At 51.4% G+C, this 27,167-nt stretch overlaps 1 protein-coding gene across 1 annotated transcript in view; it reads left to right on the top strand.

The window, feature by feature from the left end:
• SHB (SH2 domain containing adaptor protein B) overlaps positions 1-27,167 on the top strand; it is a 136,021-nt gene that overhangs the window by 77,211 nt on the left and 31,643 nt on the right. The window contains exon 3 of the mRNA XM_025888510.2: positions 10,903-11,118. Coding sequence (XP_025744295.1) covers positions 10,903-11,118 — 216 coding nt within the window. The remainder of the gene's footprint in view (positions 1-10,902; positions 11,119-27,167) is intronic.

The raw sequence follows: 27,167 nt of genomic DNA on the forward strand, positions 1-27,167 counted from the left end.
CCAGAAAGCGCTGTATGGAAGGAAGGGAGTCTTGCTGTTGTTTTTTTTTAATTGAATTTGGGTTGACTCCTGGGCCGGGTAGGGATCCCTGCCAAAATTCCTGGTCTCATGGTGGCAGGATTCTCCTTGCATATTGTGGTTGAATTTTGGAGGAGTTTGCTGGAAGTTAAGTTAGGACGCCAAGGTCAGGGACCCCACACACTGGTAGGATGGGTACTCTCGTTTATGTCCCCTTCTTGGCATGCCGAAGCCACAGCACTGGAACAAGAAGCATGTGTGAGCATCCACACTTACCGAAAAAGACCAAGGGACTCTGGAGCCAGAAAGGCTTCCAGGATCTCTGCATCACTCCCTCCCACCTCACCTGTAGGAATCTTAGCCCCTATGGATCAGGCAGCTGGCCAGGGTCACAGTTGGTGAGCGGAGGCCAGGCTGGTCCCAGGCTGGCCGCCTTATCATCACCATCCAGAAGGCTGAGGTTGTCTAAGTCCCCAGGGGGATTAGTTCCTCTTGAAGCAGTTCCAGGTTGACGAAGGCAGAGAGCTTGCCAGATCTCAGCAAGTTGCTTCCGGCCAGGCAGCTGCACCGGCCACAGGGCACAATGCCAACAACACCCCTCAGCATGAGGCAGTGACCCCCATGGCTGGCTTCAGGGCTGCCACCACCACCAAGTGGGTATGGGTGAGGTTTGACCAATTTGGCTACCAACCTGGCATGTGGCAAGGGGTGCTGTCAGGTAAAGGTGGAGGGAAGGGTTGTGCCTGGAAGAAGTCTCTGGCTCTGCCCTGGGAGGCCGGCACCCTATACGTTGCTTAGGACCAACAAGACTGGAGCCAGAGCCTGTGTTGGCCACCCCTCTAAAGATGAGGATGCACTTGAATACCTCTTTAATGGTCATTCCTCTTCCTCATGACACCTCCCTGTGCTTTCTTTTCTTTTTTTAAAGATTTTAAGAGAGAGAGCAGGAGCGGTGGGGTGGGAGGTATGACGGGAAAGGGAGAAGCAGGCTCCCCACTGAGGAGGGAGCCTGATACAGGGCTCCATCCCAGGACCCTGGGATCATGACCTGAGCCAAAGGCAAACGCTTAACTGAGCCACCCAGGTGCCCCCGCCCTGTGCTTTCTGCTTAAAGTGCCTGACCACAGTGATTACTTTAGGGACCTGTGTGTGGTCCTAGTCAGATAAACCCTGAGATGACCCAGGTACCCTTCCTAGTGAGCAAACCGATGACCAGAGGGAGGAAGTGGCCTGCAGGCATCACTCAGCCACAGTGGAGCCAGAACTCTGCTCTTCTGCTGCTTGCTTCCCTTGCTGACCTGAACTCATTCATGCGATTGTGGACCCAGAGGAGTGCAGGGAGCCCCGACTTGGCTTGCAAAAACAGCGTAAATCGTTGCACAGTTCAGAACTTGGACTTTGGAGCCAGACTGGCTCCATCACTGGCTTGCTATGTGATGGCCTTTAAGACGGTGATGTCAGCAGCACCCCCTGGTAGAGCTCTTGTGGGAATGAAACAAGGAGCCAGATGCAGTGCACCTAGCACAGACCCCACACACAGCACGCACCTCCGCACAGCCTGCACCCAGCACTCAGTCATTCTTAGTGTGCGTTGTAAAGAGTGGAGCCTTTGAGACCGAGGATGAACCGGTCAGCTTGCCTGACCTGCAGATTTCTTACCAGTCAGGTGGGGAGGGAGCTTGGGTTTGGTCATGGCCCTTCCAAGACTTGCTCTCTGAGGTTCCATGAAAATGGGCCAGAGACACTGCTCGGCTGAGGGATGTAGCCGTGACTGGTCTGGCGTGAACGTCTGTCCCCTGTGGCTTTATCACATTAGTGTGTGGCTGGAGGCCTCTGGGGAAGCTGGGACCTCACTGCACCCAGCAGACTGGAAGATTGCACGGCGGAGGTGGGGGTGATGGGCCCTCTTTATAAGTACTGTCCTTCAATACCCAGAGGACGTAGATGGGGCTTGTGTCTGCCTCCATTTGCTAAGGCCCCAGGTGGTCCCTGCAGGGCCCTGGCCTCTGTCTGCAGCACAGGGGTCAAGGGAAACCTGCCCCTCTCAGGATTGACTTGAGAATGCTGGTGCCACCCTCACCTCTGCCCCTCATCTGGTGGAAATGCTTGCATTTGGGTTGTTTGCAGAAGTATGTCTGTCTTTCTGGAGCACTGGGCATCCTCTATCCACTTCTTGAAAGGGTGGAGCCCTAATTGTTTGCAGGGTCAGACCCTCAGATCATCAGCAGCTGATTGCCTCACCCTGGTATTTCCTGTCAGCTTCTGAAAAAGGCTTTTTGGGTAAAAGTGCAAACCTGCTCAGGGCACCTGATCCACTTTTTCCAGTTTCCTGCCCTTTCAAGTATGCACCCCTCCTGGCATTTAGGGCCCTCCGTAGCCCAGCTCCAGTCTCTTTATCTAGCCACTCCCTGTCCCTTCTTTCTCATGAGCACTGAGCCCAAGGCAGCTCACAATATGTCGCTCTACCTCAGAACCCCTCGAGCTTTCCTCTGTCCACGACTGCTGGTGCTTGACATGCCTGGGATGCCCTTCTCCTGGTGCCCCTCATCTTTATCTGTCTGTCCTTTCCTTGACTCTACCCAGGGCTCACCATTCACTGTCTGTGAGACCAGGCAGATCCCTGGCCCTTGAGGGGCCTCCTTGCACTAAGACTTGAGATTCTGTGAAATGCCATCTCCCTGAAGGTTTGCAAAGTCCCTGGGACAGCATTTGCTTTCTGCCTCCACGAAGTTGCCACTGTCTGTACCAGTTTAGGGTACTTGGGGCCTGTTGGAACTGGGTTGGTCCCAGCTGGGCCTCTGAACCCGAGCCTCAGTTTCTGCATTCTAAAATACGGTAGCCCTTGCCTCTCTGTGCTGTGGGGATGAGGAATGATATACAGCCAATGCCCCGGTCCGTGCCTGGCCTCGGCAGGTGCTCAGTAACTCATAACTGTTAATCACTCAGTGCTTATGGATGTTGGCATCCTGATTCTCCTTCTAAACCGTGAGGTCTGGTGGGGGGCGGGAAGGAGCCTTGTCTCACACCCTGTGAGTGTTCAGCATTTGGCCTGGGGCCCACCTTAGTGCACAGTAAGGGCTCAGTGGATGCTAGAGAAAGAAAAGCAGGCAGGCTTCCTTGATTGCCTGTGAATTTGGGTCTTGCAGTTAATGTGGAGTCAGAAAGCTGTCTCTTGAGGAAGTTGCCGCTCTAAATGGAGACTTGTTTATGCACTGCTTTGAGCCTAGGAGCAGCCAAGATCCTGGAGCAGCAAGTTCGCCTCAGTGAGTCTCCACAGGGGATGGCGACAGAACTCTGGCCTGCAGCTTCTCTGAGGCCTCGGCACGCCAAAGCCGTCTCTGGAAGAGCGCAGAGTGACAGGCCGCACTGAAGGACTCAGCCATTATTGCAGAGAAGGCCTGAGAGCTCTGGGAGGAGGCCCACGTGGCTTTTGAAATCATGAGGGAAGCATATGTGGTGTCACCAGGTGTGCGTCCTTGTCTCCCCGCTGGTGCCACACAACGGATCCTCAAGGGAAGACCCCATCACTGCAGCTGACCGAGGGAAGGGAGCAAGCTGGGCACCCTGGCTCAGACCAGGGCCTTGCCCTCGCCCTTGCGCTGAGCATAAAAGAGCAAGTGGTGCAGGTTCTGGCGGGCATCGGGCAGCGACAGCCCTCTCTGCTCCCTCCAACATGACCATTGTTCTTGAGCCCTTTCCCCTGCGTCCACAAAGCGCACCCTCCACGTCTTGGGTGTTTCTGTGCAGGTCTGGAAAAGATGGTAAGAGAACTCCAGTTAGTCAGCCTCCTGGCTTCTAGACAGCTCCGGAAACCAGACTAGATAGAGGAGGAGGAGGTGGGGCCTCCTGCATGTGTTGTGTTGGGTTTATCTCCAGGCTCCATCTCCGAGCCTCCCTGCCCCGCCCTTGCTGGCCTGCAGCATCCTCCCAGGATGATTCCTGCTGCACCATGCCGCCACCTCAGCCTCAAAGGGCTACCTGAACTCCGACATCCGTTGAAGCACCTCAGTCGGGAGTCGGGCCTTTCTCCAGCAAATGTTTTAACAGTTCAGATGGGGATGAACGTCCCCTGTCTTCCCTTTGATGTGGTGCCCTGGAACTTGGCTGATTTTCAGCTGCATGCCTAATTAGGAACAGCACCCCGCCACTCCTGAGCAGCTCCTTGCTCGGTCTGTGGTGCTGGGTGTGATTTTAACACCTCAGACCTGACTGAAATAGATGCCCCTGCCTCCAGAAGATTAAGAACTAGGCAGTCTGATAAAAGAGATGTCAGGGAGCGTCTGGGAAAGGCAGGAGGAGGAGTCCTGGTCCAGGATTTAGAGGACCCCTGGCCTCATCCCTGGTACTTTTTTCCCATCCCAGGTCTCAGTTTCCCCATCTGTAAAATGTAGTGATTAGACTGCTGATCATTGACACCTCCCCTGTGTGCTTCGTGTGATGCACGAGAGTCGATCCAGAGCAGGGGTCCCCCATGGAGGCATGAGATTGCCAAAGCAGCAGCGAAAATCAGAAGTTTGTATCCAGAAATGGAAGTAGGTTTGGAGGTTGGTGTTGAAACCCTTCCATTTCGAGTGCACGGTTGGCCTGTCGGATTTCAGGAAGCAGACCTTCCATGGTTTTGAGGGATGAAGGGCAATCTCCGAGGAGGAGGGGTCTTGGGCTGGTGTTCCAAGGAAGCCCAGTAGTAGTAACTTGAATAACAGCCACATCTCCAGAGTGCTTTCTGTGCGCCAGGCCCCGTTCTAGACGCTGAATGCATGTGAGTTCATTTAACTCTCATATAACATCCTTCCAAGGTGGATACTGTCATTCCCCGCCCTCCAGAGATGTGGAAACAGGGGCGACTAGCCTGGGTCCTCCGCTGGAGCCAGGCCTCGGCCCCAAGCAGTCTGGTGGAATCTGTGTTTTCAGCCACTACACTGTTCTGTGGAACCTGTCACTCACCCGGACAGGGCTTCGCCTCCCTCCAGGTGGATGGTACAGGCAGTCAGTGGAAGGTTCATTGTTCTAGTAATGCAGCCCCGAACTTCTGAGTCTAGTCTGCCCCCAGCCCTGGCATCTCAGGCATGGGTACTGGTGCCTTCCACGCCGTGATGTGGGAGAGGTCTGGTGGCACAGCCAGGCACGCCCACCGCTGGCTGAGGAGAGGTTTTTTTGGCCTGGGATGGAGGCCTCGTGGGCCACACGTCCCTGCTGAGCTCCCAAAGCCCTATGCTTTGGGATCGAGTGTCTGTTCTCAGGCAAGCCCAGCGGGGACAATGATAGGTGAGGGGCCTGACGGCCAGCGTCTCTCGTTTCCAGTTAGGCTTCTGCACGCCTGTGCCTGCGTCTCCCCGCCCAGCTGCGCCCTGCCCGGAGGGTCTGAGGCACCTCTCCTTAGACACTCTTGGGGGTGCCATCCCGTGGCAGCCAAGAGCATCCAGAACCCACTTCCACCTGCCTCCAGCTGCCTCTCCCACTGGGCCCCCGGACGGTCCACCTCCCCACAAACACCTTGTGCTTCCAGCTCCTGTGCCTTTACTTCAGTCCTTCCCGCAGCAAACGTCCACTTTCCTGCCGCGCACCACTGTGCTATGACCTCATGTCCAGATTCCTTAAAAGTCCCTCCCAGGCTTCTCCCAGCTGAGTGATAGTAATCACATCTGCTCTGGCCCTCCCTTGCCAAGGGCTTCTTGAAAACCAGGATCGTGTCTCCCTCTGGCTCTTGTGCCAGGCTTCGGTAGATGCCTGGCTGGGTGCGAGGAGGGATGGATACCAGTGCTGCTGGAGGAGGCTGGGTGTGCCAGGGATGCACACGGATTTCCCCGGCCTTGGTCTCCCAGAGACCTCCTTTTCCTGTTCCTCAAGGGAAGGTAAAGAGGTAAAGAAAAGGTTTCTTTTCTTCTAGTCTTTTTATTAGTAAAAGATATTTACCATAAGGTGTGTTACACATTTTTTCATTTAGATGTGTATCTATCTGCTTCCAAAATAGAGATTTGAGGTTGTCCATCATTTTTTTAAACGTCTATAATGAGGCCATTATAATAGAAATCAAAATCCATATAGAAGGAAGGGCGAATGAATCTATACAGTATCTAAGACAACATACTTACTGAAGTTAAGCAAAATTAACTCTGAGCTTCCTGGCAGCCAAAGCAAAGAAAAGGAGGGCGGGAAGGCAGTGGCACAGAGCTGGTGAACCCTGGAGTAAAGTGTCGCTTGTTGCTGTGGACTGAGGGAACTGTAAACCCTCATCCAGTCCCTTGGAGTTTGCACCAAGCTCTGTCCTGGGCTCCTCACTCACAACCCCCCGGCCCTCGCCTCTCCACCTGCCTGCCGCAGCCCTTCGTCAGCACACCTGCCTCACCTCCTGGCTCTGTGCCTTTGGTGAGTGCTTCCAGGGTCCCTTCCAGATCTAACATTCTCTGGTTCTAGAGAAAGTGCTGATTAATTAATTGATTGAGTGATTATTTTTTTTTCTCTTTCTCTATATGTAATTGCACTTGACAACCTTTCTATTCCTGAGGTCAACAGAAATCCCCACCCTGTCAATTTAATGTTTCTGCTCCCTGCCAAAGAGGCATGAAATCACAGCCTGCCACTGATATTAAAGGTCATTTTCCATGAATTTATAGATGGTAATGTCCAGATAACTTGTGACTTAAAACATATGGTCACCAGCTCCCCTATTAAATTAGTCTCTCGACCCTCACAGATCAGTCTGGGTAATAAGGAGGGGTGGGCCCGGTCATTAGGCAGGAGGCAGTGACGTCTGGTGAGCTGGCCTGGTGCAGCGGCCCTTGACTTCCCAGGGCCCTGGGCGAGCCTCTCTGGGGAGAGAAGATGCTCCCGAAATGAGCGTTTTCTCAGGGAAGGGCAGCTGCTTCCGAAATGCACATAGCTCCTGGAAGCCCAATCTTGCTTCAAACCATATTTACTTTCACGGTCTCCTGTCTGTAATTACATTTTTTCTTTCCTGGCGTCCCAATTCATTATTTAAAACAACTTTCAAAAATAATTACACAATAATTCCTTCCCCCATGCACAGTAGCTGCTTACCTGTGTCAGGTTGTTGGCCCTTTATTCATGCGTAGCTGCTCTGACAACATTGCTGTCATCAGAGTCTGCGTATTGTGGGCCAAATGTGTGATGACAGTGCTCAGTAACTCCTAAACAAGGAGTAGAATTCCCTTTGGGGCCTCGTCCACGGTGGCCAGGACTTGTTTAGAAAGCCCACATTATGCAGTTTGCTCAACACATAAACAATCTTGTATTTTACTTTTTAACTTAGCATAATTTCATGCACGCTTTTCCATGTAGCTACATAATCTTCTGATTTATCATTTTAATGGCTGCTTAATATTCCATCCAGTTAGCATGCCATAATTTACTTAACTGTTCCCTATTGTTGCAGCCTTAATGAAAATTTGAATTCACCATGTACTACAGGGGGAAGCTCATTTTAATGATTACCATTATAACATCCCCTGACCTAACTGCATGCTATTACTAACCCAGCTTTAGGAAGGCACAGATGCCTTTGGAACAATAAATTCTGTATGCGAGGTGTAGGCACAAGTCGCTCTGATTTAATAGCTAATCTGTTCACTGCACATGTTTTCCTTTTATGCTGGTGTTTATATAGAATATCCATCTCTTCTGCATATTGTGTAATACTAAACTATGCATTTGGCATATTGCTCCACATACTTTATCACTGCTCTCAGGGACTTCCATAAATTAACAGGAATTTGGGGGTAAGGAGTGAGTTTCTGGCTGTCAGTTGTCATTCATTTATCCCACCCACACTTATTGAATACCTGCTTGCAACCAGGCTCTATGAGGGAGAGAGCAAGGGCACACCTGATTATTGGAAGCCCACAGATGTGCATCTGTGAATTGCCTTGTGGTACCCAAGATTAAATGGTGATTCTCACGCAAAGTGCTTTATAAACTGTAGAGTGCATTACTGGTCGTTGGTCCTGCTTGTAAAGTAGGGTGAAGAGGAAGGTGGTTTTCCTGGGGCAGTCAATGCCCATCAGGTGCAGCCCCACTGTCCTCAGACCTTGGAATTTTCCAAGGACAGGAGGCTAGAGTGCACTCGTAGAACCAGTGAGAGTAACGCGGATGATGACAACCCCACAGAACAGATTAGATAGTTTGGTGGGTTTAGTGAGTCACAGAGTCATCTCTGGTGTCTTACAGTTGGTATTCACTTTCAAGTGACCAAGTCCTACCTTTTATAGCTCTTCTCTTTTCTTCTCCCTCCCCCATAAAAAGGGAAACACCATCCTTAAAACTAATAAATGATCCCAGTTTACTCAGGGGACCCAGTAAAGCCATGTTTTGCCAAAGTATGGGACATCTTCTCAGAGGGGATGGGATTTTAGGAGCCCTGAGAACCATATAGTGAGAAGGCTTTTTCCATTTTGTTCCTCTCTCTTTCTAAAAAGAGAAAGTGACTATTTGCCAAAGAAAGTATCTCTGCGTCCTGCTTGCACCCCACCGGCTCACTAGCACTTGCTCGTGTCCCTTCTCAGTAGATGGAAAGCGGGCTCTGCGCTAGCTCCCCAGTGGGCCAGAGGACCTACCTGCTTGGTTTTGTTCTCATTCATTTTACGCTTATCAACTTTTTAGTAAAGGATAACGACTCGTGGGTGGTGATAATAAAATTTTTATCATAAACTTACAAACTCTAAAAAGTGAGGCAACATAAGTAAAAATAGAAAAGAATAACCCAAGTGGTACTTGAAAACAGCAAAATCATGAAGTTGGTGTGTGAGTTAATGAAGTCTGGGAAACACTACCGTAATGTTGGTTAATGTCAACACTAAGCACTGGCACAGCGTCAGCTGGCTTCTGTTGTATCAGGGTGTGTGCGTGGGGATTTTTGTCATCCCCGTGAGCTGGCCCTGGAACGTGAAGCCCAGCCTGAAAACAATGGTCTTGCTCAGAAGGGCTGACGTCACCGGGTGTTTTATCAGCTGCTCTTCAAGGCACGTAAGTCCTAGGGGCTTCTACCTTGTCTTTATGCCATTTGAACTCTGATTTGGAGAATGCCTCAAGAGTCCTTTTAGGGGGCGCCTGGGTGGCTCAGTCAGTTAAGCGTCTGCCTTCAGCTCAGGTCATGATCCCAGGGTCCTGGGATTGAGCCCCACATGAGGCTCCCTGCTTGGTGGGGAGCCTGCTTCTCCCTCTCCCTCTGCCTGTCGCTCCCCGCTGCTCATGCTTGCTCGCTCGCTCTCTCTCTGTCAAATAAGTAAAATCCTTTTTTTTTTTTTTTTTAAACAGCTCACTCTCAACGACCCTCACTCCTTTAATGTCAAACCTTACCTCTCCCCTCTCACCTCCTTGGACCCAGTGCTCCAGCAAAAGTGGACAGTGAATAGACCTACAGTTTGATTCCACCTCAAAAAGAAACAAAATTCTGACACATGCTACAACATGGAAGAACCTTACAAACATTATGCTAAGTGAAAAAAGGCTGTAACAGAAGGACAAGTACCATATGATTCTCCTTATATAAGGTGTCAGATTCATGGAGACAGAAAGTAGCCTGGTGGCTGCCAGGGCCTGGGGGAGGGGGAAATGGGGAGTTAGCGTTTAATAGGTACAGAGTTTCAGTTTGGGAAGATGAAAAAGTTCTGGAGATGGGTTGTGATGATGGCTGCATAACAGTGTGAATGTACTTAATGCCACTGGACTGTATAATTAAAAATGGTTAAAATGGCAAAGTGATGTTATGTACATTACCACAGTGAAACCGAAAGGCAGTGAGCCTGTCCGTCCGCTCCAGCCATACCGCCTTGGCTCGCCTCGGTCCCACCACAGAGAATGCCAACCCTCCTGTGTTCACTTGTCAAGAGTTCACGTGTCCTCTCTCTCCTTCTGCCTCGTCCCTTACAGGCCCTGCACTGAGCCCCTTTGCCAGGGGAATTATAGTGATTTAGGTGCCTGTTATACCTCTTCTGGAAGCAGTGGGCTTCCTGAGAGCAGCCTCTCCAGTGAGCCCTCCCTTCCATATGTCCCATGCAGGCCCTTCACACAGTCAAGCAGGTAAAGTGTCACTCTTTGACTCAGAAGCACCTGATTCTAGCATCCTGGCATCCATCTTCAAGCCTCCACTGGCCTCTCGGAAATGAGCAGCAGCTGACATGATGTCCCCTGCCTGGGGCCTGGGCTAGACAGGCGGTCACCCCTCAGCCCACAGAGGGCCAGGCCTTGGCATCCTCTCCAGAGGATTAAGAGTTTTCCCCCTTTATTTAGCAGTGAAACTGGACACGTGCTCTCAAGTCCCTCGGATGTGCTCAGTGTGTTAGAAGACAGGCAGGCTCTGGGGGAGGCAGAAACACAGGGAAGGGGGTGCTCATGGGGCTTTATAGAGGAGAAGATGGTGGCCCTGGGAAGGCTCTTGACTTGTTAGCTGAAGGAAAACTTGAGGATCATTTGGCCTAATTTCATTTTTCAGGTAGAGAATGGAAGTCCAGAGGATGGGGAACAGTCCTAGTGGGGAAGACCCTATTCATCTGTAAAGCAAAGGGGTGAGGGCTCTTTCTGTTCCAAGCTGATGTCAGAACACACCTGGAAGATCATGTGCACATCTGGGCCCTGCCCTTGCAGACTACAGTGAACAAGCAGATGGTGGTGGTGGTGAGCCTTCTGGTTCTTTCATTAGGTCCAAGAACCTGAGATCTGTGTGAGGAAGCCTTGCCCTGTGAGAGCAGAGACGCTGCATTCAGGGGATGGGGAGGGACAGTTCAAGCTCAGAAACAGGGTTCTGTTCCTGTGCAGTTCTCCCCTCTTTGGCTGCTGACAACTCCTGTGGGTGTCACCTGGCAGATCCCAGGTGAGAAAGTACATGCTGCTCATCTGTTATATCTCTGCTTCCTTCCTTTTGGCCTGCAGAATTTCAGAGGCAAGAAAGTGTCCGGTCCCAGCACAAAGGCATCCAATTATATGACACCCCTTATGAACCTGAGGGCCAAAGCGTCGACTCGGACTCCGAGAGCACCGTCAGCCCCCGACTGCGGGAGAGCAAGCTGCCCCAGGACGACGACAGGCCCGCCGATGAGTACGACCAGCCATGGGAGTGGAACCGGGTCACCATCCCAGCTCTGGCAGGTAAGGAGCCAGTGGCCCCTGTCAGAGGGGGCTGCTGACCCCACACTCCGTACTCATCTTTGGTAAAGGGCATACATGCACCGGTCCCTCCTGCTCGGGTAAACCACAGGACTTTGTTTGATAATCCATTTGGCCTGGGCTGTCCTCTCTTCTAGTCCAGTTGGGTCCCTCAAAGATGATGAGGGAGGCCAGGTCAGGCCAAGGGGAAATCCAGGGTCTGGCCCCGAGGGCCTCAGTTCCAGTCTCCCTAGTCTTCACAGACGGCCCAGATGATCTCACAGTCTGACTCTGTCTTGGTCCTGTTGGTGATGCTCTAATTCACTGAAGCCGATTTCAGAAGGAGTTTTCTTACAAACTAAAAGAAGACCAACTTGCAAAGCAGCTTGTGCTGGGCATGAGGGAGCCCAGTGCTTCCATCTCGCTGTACGGCTGTGATAGGGCTGCATGCACCCAGGGCTACCACATCTCCTGTCCCAGCTCGGGCATGAAGCCATTCATGGAGCATAGGCATGGGTGCATCCTGTCCTCAAGCCGGCTCTCGCCCTGGCCAAGAATGACTGAGGTGCGCCCCTCCACCTTGCTCTGAGACTGGTTCTGCAGAATCTGGATATCTGTCCCAGCACTAAAACTCCTCTCACACAGCCTTTTGGAAAGCTGCCTGCCACATGTGTTACAGGTCTTAAGCTGATGTGCACACCCTTTGATTCTAAGCCCAGCCTTTAGGATCCATGCCAGGGTTATGATGGAAAACTCAGAAAAGGCATTGTTTATGATCATGAAAGGTGGGGAACAACCTGAATGTCCAGTAGACAGGGATTAGTTAAATGGAATACCGTACAGCCACTAACAGGTGATGTTGACAAAGAGTTTGTAATAACTGAGGAAAATGCTTCTGTTTAATGTTAAGAGGTGAAAAGCCAGATGCAAAACTCAGATCTAAGAGTTAAGGCATATGAAAAAAGAGACACTGAATGACTCATTTAATTCTTGCCACATTGAAGATCCAAAAGGGCGAGTTTTTCTTTTCTTTTATTTTTTTTAAGATTTTATTTATTTAGCGCACGCATGCAGGGGGAGCAGCAAAGGGAGAGGGAGAGAGAGAATCCCAAGCAAGACTCCATGCTGAGTGCACAGAGCCTGACATGGGGCTCAATCCCATGACCCAGAGATTATGACCTGAGCCGAAATCAGGAGTCAGATGCTTAACCAACCGAGCCACCCAGGTCCACAGGGGAGTTTTTATTTTTAATTTAAGATTCATTTTTGCCTGAAGTCTCCCCTTTTCATGCACAACTAGACCCTTCCTTTCTAGCCCCCAGCAGTGAGGCCTCTGCCCTACCTCCATCCTGATTCCCTCAGTTGATGTTCCAGTCACATACTACTCACAGTTCCCTGGACATAGTATGCAGTGTGCAAATCCAATTCCTTCTGCCTAAATGTCCTTACCTGCCATGGCAAAAATCCTGTGCCTCCTTCCAGACCCAGCTCAAATATCGTCATCTCTATGAGCCCTCCCTGAGACACAGCCATGTATCCCAAGGGCTTTTTTACTGCCTCTCTGGGCCTGTTGAGCTTCTTGCACTCAACTCTTGTAGAACGTTTCTTTCATCATATGGTTAATTCTGCTAGGTGCTGGTCTCTGCCTGCCAAGCTGTGAGCACCTGGCCAAGAGCCAGAGACAAACACAGTTGTGTGGTTGAAGGTCAGGTTGCCCCTGTGCATTTTACAGCCTCCTGTCTTGCCCTGGCACAAGGGAATCCAAGGACTGCCCCTGTCCCCTGGCATGGCTGATAAGGGGCTTTACTCCTCTTGGGCATGAGAGGAGCTGGAATGGGGCCAGTGCCATCCAAGAGCTTACTCTTTGCAAACACCATTTTGATTAAAGGGTTCATGTGGCAGCTCTCCCAGACATCTAGAGCCCTTGGCATGAGATAGTGTGATGGGGCCTCACACTGGACTGACCACCTGCAGGTCACTCAAGGGTGGTGTTACCTTTGATGCTCTAGTTTGGTCTGGTGCCATGCCGCTCAGAACGTGGTCCCTGGACCAACAGCATTTCATCACCTACGAGCTGGTAGGAAATGCAGGGTCTCGGGCCCCACCCCAGACCTACGGAGTCAATATCTGTTTTAACAAGGCCCCCAGGTGATTCACATGCATGTTAAAGTGAAATGCACTTAACCTATAGGACCTTAACTGTTCAAAAGGCTCTTGGACCAGAACCTGCCTGCTTCTGCCCAAAGCGGGTTTTAGAACTCCTGTACATTCTTTACAAAGGATCACAAGGTCTCAGCTAGAACAGTCTCCTTGTAAGTTTCTGGGCCACAGATATCCATTCTGGGCTTGGCTTTATGTCACTGCGTTGCTGTCACAGGTGTCATTATAGGTCTGCTTCTTAGGCTGCCGATAGAAGACAGACTCAGAATCAGGTCCCTGTCTCTCATCAAGTCACTTGGTTCTGCGTGGTCTGCTCCAAAGTGTATACTGGCTGTCCTCTTCCCAAAAAGCTTTTGGTTTGGTCCTGATTTCTGGGGCATAGAAGGAAGCTCTTTCACTCGGGCTGGAGGGATGCTGTAAGCACTAGTCTTTAGTCCTGACCGGATGCCTCCCCGTGTCTGTGGACAGAGCCTGTTGGTGTAGTGTTAGTAGGCGAGGAGCACTCTTTGGTATCCTAGCCCAGAGTGAAAATGGAGTGAGAGGTGGATGGGCCACCTTCCAGGTAAGGAGGATGAGTTGAAACAGCTCAGTTGGATAGCTCGAGTGCTGCTGTGGGCTCGTTTGTAAACCCAGAAGTGTGGCTGCCCAGGAATGAAGGACAGTGTTCCCACGTGAGTCTGTAGTGTTTGTGCACACGCATGGGTATGTCCATACGCACGTGCTTTGTCATTGGTGTTGTCAGGGAGCAAGGCAGTGCTTGGCTAGGCCCTGTCCTCCATATAATACCTGTTTGAAATGTGCCACATGGTTTTTCTAGACTTTCAGGAGCTCTCTTATGGGCCCTGGGGAGTCTGGGGTGCAGGATCTGTAGCTGGGGAGCATCTGTATGGGATAAAATTGGCTGGACAAAATCATTACTCTCTCTTTCCACCCCTTGTGTTCTCTGGTTCTGCATTTTTAGCCTGGATGAGGGAACCTGGGCAGTGTTTTCAAATTTCCACAGGGTGTGGATTGTGAGGGAGCCCCAAAGGGCAGAGCTGGGCCCACCAAGAAGGAGCCATGGGGATTTAGGATCCAGGTGAACGGTAAGAATGTCATTTATACCTGGAAGTATATGAGCTTCCCCTCACTGGGAATTTGCAAGCAGAAGCTCATTTGAGGCAGGATTGCTGGTAGAGGCTTTGCCAGAAGTGTGGGGGTGGCCTGTCACCTCCAGGATTACTTCCGTGTTTCAGCACCCCACCATGTTGATCATAGACTGGGAGAAGGGCGCGCCTCTGAATTATCTCCATGATTCAGTCTGTGAAACAAAAGTGCTTACTGCCTTTCAAAGTGCTGTCCTGTATTGCATTCATGGCAAGAGGCATTTCTCAAAGGTGGGCTTTGGCATCTCCATAGAAGTAACCCTTCTCAGCTAGTGGCTCCAGACCAGCCTTTCAGGAAGTCAGACCCTTCCCAGCTCAGCCATACTCTGAGGCTCTGGGGACTGCTGCCTCAGGAAGGCTTGATTATCACTCCCTGATTGTCGTGAGAACAGCTGTTGCAGGGTGTGAGGTGGTTCTGGCTTCTTGGGAATGAAAGTCTTCCCACCTCCTGGAATTCTGTGACCAGGTGAATGAGAAATACCACAAGGTCTCCAAAAAGCCTTGGGCCTTCATTGCCTTCTCTTCCTCCAGGAAGCCGACTGTGGCCTTAGCCAGAAACTCCAGCCACCCAGCACTGGAGTCCCTTCCCACACACATGGCCTCTGTTGATCCCAGCCCCCTGGTCAGGTTTCTGGCACCGCCAACTACCGGGAACAGGCAGGCTGCAGCTGGGCCATGCACGGAGAGGTGGTGTGGCTTCCATCAAGCTATCAGCCCCTTTACCCCCTGGCAGAGACACCTGCCTTCAGAGCTGGTGGTTTTAGGTCCTGGCTTGCTTCGACTCACCCCCTGGGAGTCTTTACAGCAACAAATTGCAAGGTGGCAGGTGGGTCTAGAAATGGCCTTCCCGCCTAGCCCTAAGCCCCCAGATGCAGCTCTGGGCCCACACAATGGCTTTGTGGAACTCTCTGCCCAGTAGTGGGGCAGGAAAAGCAGCCTCGGGTGATTCCATGCTGTCTTGGGGAGGCATGGGTGGGTCTGGAGGGTCTAATCAGCCCTGGGCATTGTGTCAGGGTCTGTGACATGGACAAACGGAGCCTGCACAGGAGGTGGCCACACAGGGAAAGGCAGAGGAGCTAGGAGCATAACCTAGAGAAGCAGACATGGGCTCAGGGTGGCATGGATTAGGTGTCTTCACATCTCTGAGGGGCCACTGGGAGGACAGGGATTGAACCTGTCATAGGAACCTCGGTTTTCTCGCCTGGGAAATGTGCCCACTGCAGACGGTCCCAGTGAGGCTTAAGGGAACCGCATCACGTAAGTGCTGGCCATTGACTGAGTACTTTCTGCCTGCATTGTCTCATCGAATCCCACAGCAACCCTCTGGGAAATGAGTTTCCTCATTTTACCGATAAAAAAGCCTGAGGTCCAAAGAGAAGGGGCCCATGGCTAGTCAGCCACAAAGCCAAAATTTGAACTTGCGAAGTCTAACTCCAGATCCAAGCCCGAACCCAGTGGATGTCTGGGCTCCCTGCTGCTGTCAAAGATGCTGCACAAAATATGGGTGGAGCCCACAGGAAATGTCACATGCCTTTCATTTGCCCTTGTACAGATTTCTCCCTCTGGGAGGCTACTTTACTGGGATGTGTGTGCCCACCTAGAATGGTTCCAGCAGAGGATCCAGTAGGAGCCCAAGTTCTGGAAGTTCGCACCAGGATGGGGGCGTGACCATAGCCACCCCACGGGTTAGTCGTGCTCTGCCACCATTCAGCACAGGGAGGGGCTCCCACACCATGGCATCCCACTTCTCCTTGTCCAGCTGGGGAAACCAAGGCCCGGAGAGGCGAGGAGAACTGCCCAGGACCTCATAGCAGAGCCAGTCAGGCCGTACACAGAAGATAGATCAACGTTTCCTTTTAATCCAATGAGTAGTGTTAACAACCACATCCTTAATGATTTGTAATTGCCTCTGAGAAGCAAATGAACAGAGTGCTTGCTCAAGGAGCCAGGCGGCAGGGCATCCTTGAAATCTTTCAGAGGGGCAAAGTCTTCTCATTTTTTCATTTTCCACTCACTGAAGATTCGTCTCCATTGAAGCTACTTTTCAGGCAAGGCCCTGGGTTCAGCCGGCGACAGGTCTACCTCCCAGCAAAGATAGAAGACAGACCTATGACTCAGTGCTAAACATAGTTATTTTGGGAATTTGTCCGTCTTCCCCACCAGCCCCTCAGCGAGGCGCTCTGCCCTCGAAAGCCCTGGTCAGTGTTGTGCGTGCCAGGAGTCCATGGCACAGTAGAAGGAGTCAGACAATCCTAAGTCCATGTGCCGGCTTCACCACTCACCAGCCGTGGGGCCGCAAACGGGCTGTTCCGTCTCCCTGAGCCTTCGTTTTCCCATCTATAAAAGGGGGATACAACTCTTGTCACGCTGTATCTCCACAATGATCAAGGGAAAAGATCTGGATGAAAAGACTTTATAAGCCCTAAAGGGTCACACATGTGAGAATGGTTATTGTTGTTCAGGGAAGGCTTACTGTATTAAATAAAATTTAATTTAATATGAAAACAGTACTACTTGAAGAGGTACCTGGAAGGCACAGAGGCCCCACTTTACAGAGTTCATTCCTCATTGTGCCTGGCACCGAGCAGCATGGATGCTGTGGGAAGCAGTACTTACGTAGGGGGTCCTAGTCTCCGTTCCTGCAGTAGTTCTAATTGTGAGCCACCTAGTTCTCCCATTCTTTGTTCAGTCCTTCCCAAGGATTGGACCACTGGTCCCTGGGCGTGAGAGGGTCCCCTCTGTCGCCCTCCCCATTCTAGCCATGACACACTCGTGGATTGGTTGGCTAGCCCAGAGCAAGTAGGGAAATCACCCAAAGGAAACATTAAATAGATTGTGGGGTCCCACTCCTCAGAGTTCCTGATGCAGTAGGTTCTGGGGGTGAGGCAGGAAAATTTGCATTTTTAACAGGGTCCCAAGCATTGCTGATGCTGCTGACCTGAGGACTTTACATTGGGCACCTACTGTGTACCTTGTACATGTTATGTGTTAGGTACTAGGGTCAGGAGGTAGAGGGCATGTCACAGCTCAGCTCAGTGGTAGCAACACCACCTCCTCCAGGAAGGAGGTGGACACGTGCAGTCCCTTCCCCACCCTCATCCCAGGTTGGGCTGGGACCCCTCTGTGCTCCTATCACATCCTGTACTGGGGGTCCGTTAGTTTATAACGGAACAGCCAGATACACCCTAGCAGGAGAGATGCTAATGCTGTGTCGGTCCCACCTTAGCCAGGCACCCTCTTGAGTTCTGACACCTTCCCAGCCTCATCAAGTAAAGCTGAAAGGGCAGAGAGAGGGCAAGTAAGGTCCTGGGTATGTCTATTTCCTAAACAATTGTGAGTCATCTCCAAAGCAGCTCAATTGGCTAATTTAAAATAATCCTATTAAGGTAAGGGGGGAAATGGGGAAAGGACAGGAAATTAACATTTAGTGAGCACCACTTATGAAGCCCTGCAAGGTGGGTGTGGTTTCATTGTCATCACACAGATGCCAGTACTCGGGCTCCGAGAGGATGAGCCCCTTGCCCACAGTCACCCAGCTAATGAGCCCAGGTCAGACTGACTGCAAAATCTTTGCTCTTTCCACTGCTGCCTTGTCATCTCAAGTGAGGAAAGGGCAGGTCGGCACATTGCCTTTACCTTGTGCTGGTGCCATGTGCCTTTGGTCACTGTGAAGGCAGAAGCAGTGGCGCCCACTCCGTGCTGACCTTGTGACTTGTCACTGTCAAATGCAAATGCTCCAGAGCTGGGAGCGCTGATGTTCTGTGCACCAGACACTTTCTCTGGGCTTGCTCTTCCCACCGAGCCCCATGACTCATCCTCGTGCCCTCAGAACAAACAGGCTCAGCCTCTGCAGAAGGTTCCTCAGGGAGCCTTAGACCTGCCACCATCACCTGGCGCACCCAGACCCTCCCCTCCCCTCCCCATTGGCCCCAGTGGGGCTCCTGTGATGCTTCCTGTCCCTTGCACAGCTTCCCAGTATGCCTTGGGTCTGCGAGGAAATTAACAATTTTGTTTGTATGGGGAGCTTTTTGCTATATAATGAGTAACAGTTGTAATTAATGTTTAACACATACGAACAGCAGGTCTGCAGAGAAAAGGGGGATTTAAGTGACTACGAAGAAAACCGGGATCACTTGCTTCCTTTGGCTAATATGTTACTGAGGGACAGGTTTTTCCAGTTGGTTTTTCTACTTGACATATGAATGAATTCATTTAGTAGCCCCTCCCCCCCAAAAAAAGAAGAAAAGAGAAAGGAAAACACTAGTGTTTAATAGCTTTGGTTTGTCTACTAATTATATTGATAGAAATGTTCCTTCTAGTGCCTTTGTCTCCTGTATGAAAAAAAAAAACCACAAAGATTTGATAGAATCTTTGCTCTTCTGTTTGGCAGGTCAGAAATCTTCATGTGGATAGAGATTGGTTAAGCTCTGTGAGGTCAGAGACTCTGCCTGCCTAGTTCACCCCTAGGCCTATACCTAGATCCGTGTCTGGCACATAATGAACATGCAGATATGTGTTAAATCATTGAGTAAATCCTGTCTCAGGAAAACCAACCCCATGATTTCTTCAGGACACTAGAATACCTAGGTAATGATGCAGCCTACTCACACAGGGATAGTTTATTTTCATATCATTCTTTCATGCCATACGCCTGTCTTCTCTCCAAACGAAGCTGAGGGACCTGCAGCTGGAGGGGCATTTTTTACACAGCCATTAACTGCCACAGTTGCCACCTCTGGTCTGAATTCCTAGGAAGAAGCTGCGAGTACGTCCCCGCCTGCCTGAGGATTGGCCCAGGCGTCCAGATGCCATGTTGTAGGTGGAGAGAGTGGTGTGCTAGCGGGTGGCATACAGCCCCCTGAGAGCCATCCACCTGGCTTGTCCCCCCCTGTCGCTCTTCCTTTCCCTCGCTGCCCTCTACAGAGGGACGGCAGCAGAAACCTATACACAGCTTGGCTGGGGCTTTGGGGCTCCTGGATGGGGAGACGCGTTTCCACAGATGCCCACCATGCAGGTCCTCTGAGGCTTGTGGATGGGGGAAAAGTCTAGCCCTAGGATTCTAAGTGATTGTCTGTGGGTGTCTGTAGGTGTAAGCATCAGGAAACATGCTGCATCAGACGTGAGCAGGCATTCTCCACCTGACAGGTGAGCCCAGCCCAGAACTAGCAGAGTGCACATGAACTCAGATGCCAGAGCCACAGGATCTGTATTTAAAGCCTTGTGCTGCCATTTGCTAACAGGGTGGTCTGGGGCAAATTGCCTCTGTTTCCTCATCTTAAAATGAGGTGGAAATTGATCTGAGAGTCGGGACAGTGAGTGCTCAGTGGACACTGGCTTTTGGTACCACTGTCGTTGTGAACTACTATTTTTTGACAACATATTGCACTATAGACAGGATTTGTGCTGAACTTGTTAAAGGCCTCTGGGATGCAGAAGACTTGGGTTTAAGTCCAAGTTCAAATCTAGCTGTTGACTTGGGGCAAATCAGTCCCATTTCCAGCCCTCTGATTCTCATCTGTAAAATGAATTATGATAATAAAGATGGCTTGCTTCAGCAGCTGTAAAGGTCTCTGCATCTGGGTCATTTCACCATTTTCATCAGGATTTATCCTTCAATTTCCCATAGCCGAGCAGCAGCCCTTGGGGTAGGGTCTTTGCACCAGACAGTGGTGCCTGTTTCCTATGGTGGGTGCAGAATAAGGGGACGAAGACACTACCCACCCCCCACCCCGCCTTGTTCCAGGGCCTCCTTCCCCAGCCCAGGCTTGGATGTACATGCATGGACGCTGTTCCTGGAATCCGGATGGTGTTCCTGGAACCCCAGCGGCATCCCGGCGCCTGCCTCACAGCTTGTCCAATGCCCTGCTTCTCGGGAAGTCACCGCTGCCTCCTTTCACAATGAAGACCTCTGTTCTCAGCACTGCCCACGAGATGTGGCAGCGTGGTGCCCTGGGGCTTGCACGTGTCTGGGAGGTGAACACAGAGGCCTCTTGTTGGCAGTCCTGGAACACAGACCAAACATTTGCTGAGCCGCCTCTTGTCTTACAATACCTGGAGGTGCAGCTCTCACGCACAGGATGGGTCGGGGGAGGCGGAGAGTGAGGCCTGCTCTTGAACTGGAAGGGAAAGGGGCCTCACCTCTCTGGGCTTGTTTCTCCATCTGTAAAATGGGAATTCTAATATTGATCTTGCACTGAGGAGCAGATGAGGTAACTCAGAATGTATGTTTAGAAAGTCGAAGCAGCAAAGCCGTTGTCATGGGAACAGTTTCAGTCAGTTGCAGGTGTTTGCACATTATCGTGAGTCTGTGGTGTTTCTAGAGACTCCGGGGATCACGTGGTCCAACCCAGCTTCCCAGACCACTGCACTGCCTCCCTCCTTGCTCCCCTTGGGGGCTACAACTGCCTAGGCAGCAGCCCCTTGTGTGCCCCTCCACCCCTGCCCTTCCTACTCCCTTCCACACACACACACACACACACAAACACACACAGACGGAGGGATCAGTGCCAAGGACTGTGCAGAAGGGGTGCCTTTGGCACCTTCATTTTGTTCTCTGTGCCCTTGTGTTCTCAGAGCATAGGGCAGGCCCCTCCTGTGAGCCCCGTGTGGTTTGCAAAGGCGCCCCATATTCATTTCTGCCTCACCCGCAAAAGGCCTAAAGAAGCCTCTTCAGTGGGCTGAGAGCTCCTTGCACGCGTCCTCTTTTCAGTTGTCTGATCCTTCTTGCCTCTGCTTAAAGGAGCGTGTCCTGTGTGGATAGCTGGTGGGTCAGAGACTCCAGGCTAGCCAGAGAGCTGCAGCCACTGATCTTGGAACACACCACAGGTCTCGCTTGGGGCCCAAGGTCCCTGGGCCCCCTTTGCTCCTTTCCAGCTGGCTTTGAATGGGCCCTGTCCTCTGGGGCCACCGTCCACACCCTTGGTCAGCTGGGAGGACTGAAGGATGTTGGCCAGGCCACTGACTTCTTTCCCTCCCCCTCCCCAGGGAAAGGTATTCCTAGGGTACCCCTCACCCCCAGGTGAGAGGAGGCCTTCCAGGGCTTAAATCCCAAAGCAGAAGGGGAGCAGGTAGGGGCTGAGGCTGGCTGCCTGATGTGGCAGGTCGCTCCTATCAGCTTGGGCAGGTTACTTGACTGCACCAGGCCTTGTTTGTGAAACCTGGACAAATTGCCCTGACGTCTCCTAGGCTTGCTGTGGGGGTCAGAGGAGAATGTCCCATCAGGTCTCATGGATGCCTCCCCATGCACAGGAAGCATTCGGTAAAGGTTAAGCCGTCTTCAAAATGTTTTAAAATAATTTGAGGAGATAGTCCAGCTCCCAAGTTTCCTTTCTTGATTGATGCATAGAGGTTCTATGGTCCCGCTGACCCAAGTGGAGATTTACTCACTTGGTAGATATTGGGCATCTGCTATAAGTCAGGCACTGTTCTCGGCACGCATTCAGCTCTGAACAAAGCAGACTATGTCGTGCCTTTGGACCTTCCAGCTTAATCAGGAATCCCAGCAGAGGCTACGGAAAAAGAATGTGGTTTCTGATGCAAGGCACTTTATCCTCCTCAGTACATGAGAGGAGAGTATTCAGAGCATTGGGTGTGACCATGGGGAGAGAGTCACCACTTACAGGGACCTGCCTGGACTTTGATATGTCATCTATTACTAACTACCTCCATAATCCTTTATGATATAAGAATAGACAATCCTGTTTTACAGAAGAGGTAGCTAAGGTTCAGAGAGGTTTAGAAACTTGCCCAAAGTCACACAGTAATGGCAGAGGCAGGACTCAAACATGGGTTTTTCTAAGTCCAGAGTCCATACCCTTTCCATGATGCCAAGCTGCTGTGGTTCCTCCATTCTCTGGCCTTATTGCAACCCATAGGTTCTTCTTGTCGGCTGCATGTTGGCCGTGAGGAGAGTTCAGTGGAGGCTGAGTTATAAGGCCCCATTTCCATCCGGTTCTGAAAAGACCTACCTACCACGCTACTGGAGACTGGGGTGGGATCAAACAATGGCATAGACCAGGGGATGCAGGGCACAGAAGAGAAAGGAATTCTACCTGGGGATCTAGGGCAAAACCTCCCCTAGAAGGTAACATTGGAGCTGAACCTTAAAGAATAGCAAGGATTTGTGCACCCAGAGATAGTGAAGAAGGATTCCAGAGGGCAGGCAGAGGGCAGGTACCCAGCGATAATGAAGGAGATTCCAGGGGGCAGGCAAGGCAAAGCAAAGCAGAGCCCTAGGGGCAGATGGTGGATTTGGGGACTGGCCATTCTTTGTGACTGGAGCCTAAGGCTGGGTGTGGACCCCAGAGGGGTTTTGTAAGGGAAGATGCATCCAGAAAGTTGGGTTGGTGCCAAGTCACTGAGGATCTTGAACACTAGAGTGAGGAGTTTGCCCTCCATCCGGGGGCACTGGGAGCCAGCAAGAGTTTGTGAGCCCAGCAAAGCTGTGCTTTAGAGGCCCATTGGCCTTTTGGAACTTGTTTTCTCTGGCCAGCCCTGAACGATAAACAAGAAGGAGCTGGACCCTGAAGGAACACATTGATTTCATCTAAGCAAACATTTACTAAACACCCGTCTCCATAACAAGCACTGCATTAGGTTTAGGGGCAAACAGATTGGAGAGGGGAAGAGAAAGAAAATCAATCCCAGGCACTGCCCCCACAGAACACCCCGACTAACTGGGGAAGAGTAGGAGGCGGTGCCATGGAGCTGCAAGCCAAGTGCCAGGTGCTTCTGTGGAGGAAGGGGCTCTCAGCAGGCAGTATAGGGGAGGCTTTGTGGAGAGGTGGCTTTTTGGCAGGTCTTGGAAGCTTCTAGATGTCCTATGGATGGAGCAGGAGGGTGGTCATTCCAGGCCTAGAGGTGGGAAGCACACCACAGACTGAATGAGGGGTGCACAGCCCCTGCCTGACCACAGGGAAGAAGGATCTGAGGGGGCCGAGGGGGAGCTGACCCTGGTGACCCATGGCCTGGGCTCAAGCCTGGTCTCCCCCACCCCTTAGCTTTGAGACCCTTTGAGGTAAGTTCTTTCTCACCTCTGAGTCCCCATCCCTCACCCATCACCCACAGGGTGGCGGGGCTATTGTGAGAGTCCGAGCCAAGATGGGTACCTGGGATGCTATCATCCATTATTGGCAGTGACTAAACGTCAGAACCGATTGGTATAAAATCTGTCCTGCAAGTAGGAAGGGGACCACCAGAGTTGGATGCTAATGTGGATGGAGAAAAGGCCTGGAGGGGCAGTAGTGGGGGCACCTGAGTTGGGTCTTTAAAGGCGGAGGCCTGTCATTAGACCGGAATTTTTGGAAGGACATTTGGGGCATGGAGAAGGGGCCTCCTCACCTGCCCTGGAGACAGGCTGGTGGTACATCAGTGGGGCCATGTCTCCCACTGTCTCCCCGGGCCTGGTCCTGCCCCCAAGTCTCCCCACCCTCCTGCACAACTCTCGATTCCATTTGTAATTGCCTATAGGTGCAATTAATTAGGTTCTGTCATTCTAATGACTCACAGGGGTGGCATATTTTTTTCTCTAAATGCAGATATTCTTTTGAGGGTTTGTGTCTTTATCTTTTGCAGAAAATCACTAAATTAAAAGAATTGCCATTTTAAATTGCGGATTAAAGAGAAACTTAATTAGAAGGAATGAAAGCAGTTGTGTTTGGAGGTTTTGTTCTTAAATTTTTTTTTCTTTTGCTGCTGAATCACTGCACTTGGAGTTTGTGTATTTTATTTTAGGTGAAATGATTTGCCTAATTAAGCCTGTCATTCATCACCACCTGTTCCCTCTGAAATATATGGCTATATTATTAAGCTTGCAAGCGAATGTATAAATTAATTCAGTGGAGAATTACAGTGTTGACTGGGATGTTACTAGGTTTTATCGAGTTTATCTGGTATAAAAACCGGTATTTTTTTCCAATAAAGTAAAACAACAGCTCATTAATTTTCTTCATTCAGTCATTCATTGGATACCTGGTAGGTTGCAGGCATGTGCTAGGCAAGGGGCGCAAAGGCACATGTGGTACAGCCCCTGCTCTTGAGGGGCTCATGGGGCACCAGACCAGGAAACTGGCCATTAGGAGGCCATAGACTGAGATCAAGGTGAGTCTGGGGAGGGCGTGAGGTCAGGGAAGTCTTCCTGGAAGAGGTGGTCCCTGAAGGGCAAGTGGAGTCAGTTAGGTGAGGGGACTGGTAGAAGGGGATGGAAGGTGGTAGTTCAGGCAGAAGACATGGCCTTGAAGTGGCCGTGGTGAGACCTGAGGCTGGACAGGCAGCTGGGTCATGGGCTGTGCTGAAGAGCTTGGGTTCCTTCTATAGATGGTGTTCCATGTTTCATGTCTGTCCTGCCCCTTCTGTGCCAGGAGGTATGTGGTGGGGTTTTATATTGGCAGAAATCTCCGAATTCTAATTTTAGTCAGAGGTGAATGTCTTACAATGTCTTACAAGGAAATGTCTTACAATTCATTTGGTCTCTCCCTTTCCTTAGCCTGTGGCAAAACCGAGCATAGAACTTCATCTCCCCCCAGCCCCTTCCCACATCATGCCACTTCACTGCCCACCTCAGGACTTGTAGCCCCCAGGAGCCAGGGCCTGCTCAGCAGCCTCCCTCCATTCCTGACAGAAAGTTAGTGGAGGGAGGGACTGAGGAAAAGTACACGCTGGTCCCGTGGTCCCTGGCCCCCCTCTCCTACCGCACCCTGGACCTCCTCTCAATGGAGCATCACACAGGGGCCTTCCCTGGCTCAGGCCATGAGTAGTCGAGTCCTGTTGGCATCACCTCCTACATCCCTCCCATCACGGAGGGATTCAGCCTCTGTTACCTTCCCTAACTGGTCTCCCTGCCTCCCTGGTTGCCCCCCACATCCCATCTCCATCAATAGTGAGAGACCTCTCTAAAACCCAATCTGAGAGTGACATTCCCTGACTGACCCATCCATCGGATCAAGACCCAGCTCTTTAGAAAAGGGCTGTGTGACCGGGCCCTTACCTGTCCACCTGATCCCAGTGCTCACCCCTGCCCAAGGTCACCCATCTAGGACTCTGCAAGACAGATGGCTCACCTCTTCCTAATCCCCCTACCCAAGAACATATATGCCATTTGACTAGTTGCCATGGGGCTACTAGTTGCCTGGGTGAAGAAGCCCAGGGCTGGTGTGGTTCAGAAGGAGGGGCCCTGGTGGGAGAGCCGGGATGTTGGGAAGCCAGGCAGGGGCCCACGGTGACATGTGTGCTGGGGCCGCAGCTCTAGGCTTCACCCTCTTCACTACTACCGTGCAAGCCCAGGTTATTGACCAGATGGAAGAGGGCTCTCCCAGACACCCAACGCCAGGACCTGTACCTTAGAAGGGCCTTGTCATTGCTGTGTGTCCCTGTGGTTGGGACCCAGGAGAGAACCGTAGCCTGAGAAGAGGGCAGAGCCCCCAGCGAGTCCTCACTCTGTCCCTGCTCCATACTGCTGGTCGTGGCCTCACAGGCTGGGGGTGTCTCTAGGTTGGAGTTTGGCCTCCCTCCTGCTTCCTCACAGATTTTAATTACAGTTTTCTGTGAATCTTTACCTCCTGAAGAATGCCAGCCCCATCCCTCCAGTGCTCAGGCCATAGGCCTATAGCCTCTCCATCCTCTTTCCCAATGCACAGACAAAGCCTGCACGACCGTCCTCACTGCTGTTGTGCATTTCTCTCTCTTTCAATTAATAAACTTTTTAAAGAGCATTTGTAGGTTCACGGCGAAATTGAGCGGAAAGTGCAGAGAGTTCCCATCTACCCCCATCCTCCCATCCCTTTTCAGCACAGCAGTCCTGTTTGAAAATGCCGGGTCAAAACCCTCCCCATCAAAACCTCAGCGTGGCTCCCCATATCTCTCAGAATAAAATCACAGTCCTTTGCAAGACACAGCGCCCGATGACCTGGTACTATTTCCTCCCACTGCCCTCCATATCCCCTGGGCTGTGTTGTTTCTGTCACCTGAGGCATGTTCCCACCTCAGGGCCCTTGAACTTGCTCTTCCCTCTGCCTGGAATGTCCTTCCCGCAGGTTTGTCCACGGCAGTTACTGCAGCTGGTGTGCATTTATTGTGTCTGTCCCCACTCAGACTTGGAGCTTCACAGGCAGGGATTTCTCTGTTTCTCCAGCCCTACCTTGCCTGGCATATGTGAGGGAGTGTTGAGTGGGGCAGGTGCATGGGCAGGCCGCCGGCCTCTGCCGAAGTCATGAGAGTGAGCGCACACACATGGGTCCAGCATGTCTAGAGCCTCCCGTTGGCAGGAACCTCCCTTCCCATTGCTTTCCATAGTGGTTAATGGAGAAGAGTGTCTTGGAGGGATGGAAATGCTTTGCGGTCCTGATGGATGATCTTGGTCAGCAGCTGAGACATAGAACAAGTTCATCCACATTCCATAGTCCCATAGACAGCACATCACTATAGTCAGGGCTGGGGTTTCCCGCCCCCTTCGTGAATGGGAGGTTGATTGCCTGTGTCTGGCCAGGGTAGAGGACAGCTCACCACATCTTTGCTTGCTCTTTGGAGAGGAGATTCCTGCCAGTGTGTGTCTGTGGGCCTGCAACTGGACCTGGCTTTAAGAGCCTTATTCTACAGGGCCTGGCCCATTCACTCGGCACTCTGTGTGCTGGGCCCTTACGGTGTGTTCTCTCTGATCTTTGCAGTTATGTGGTGAGGTAGGAAATGGAGCCTCAGAGAGGTTGAGTAACTTAACCAAGGCACACAGCAAGTTACTGGCAAGCTTGGAAGAGG

This window comes from Callorhinus ursinus, unplaced genomic scaffold (genome assembly GCF_003265705.2).
Source record: "Callorhinus ursinus isolate GAN/ISIS: 27379988/994484 unplaced genomic scaffold, GSC_fseal_2.0 scaffold24, whole genome shotgun sequence".
In the NCBI taxonomy this organism is placed as follows: domain Eukaryota; kingdom Metazoa; phylum Chordata; class Mammalia; order Carnivora; family Otariidae; genus Callorhinus; species Callorhinus ursinus.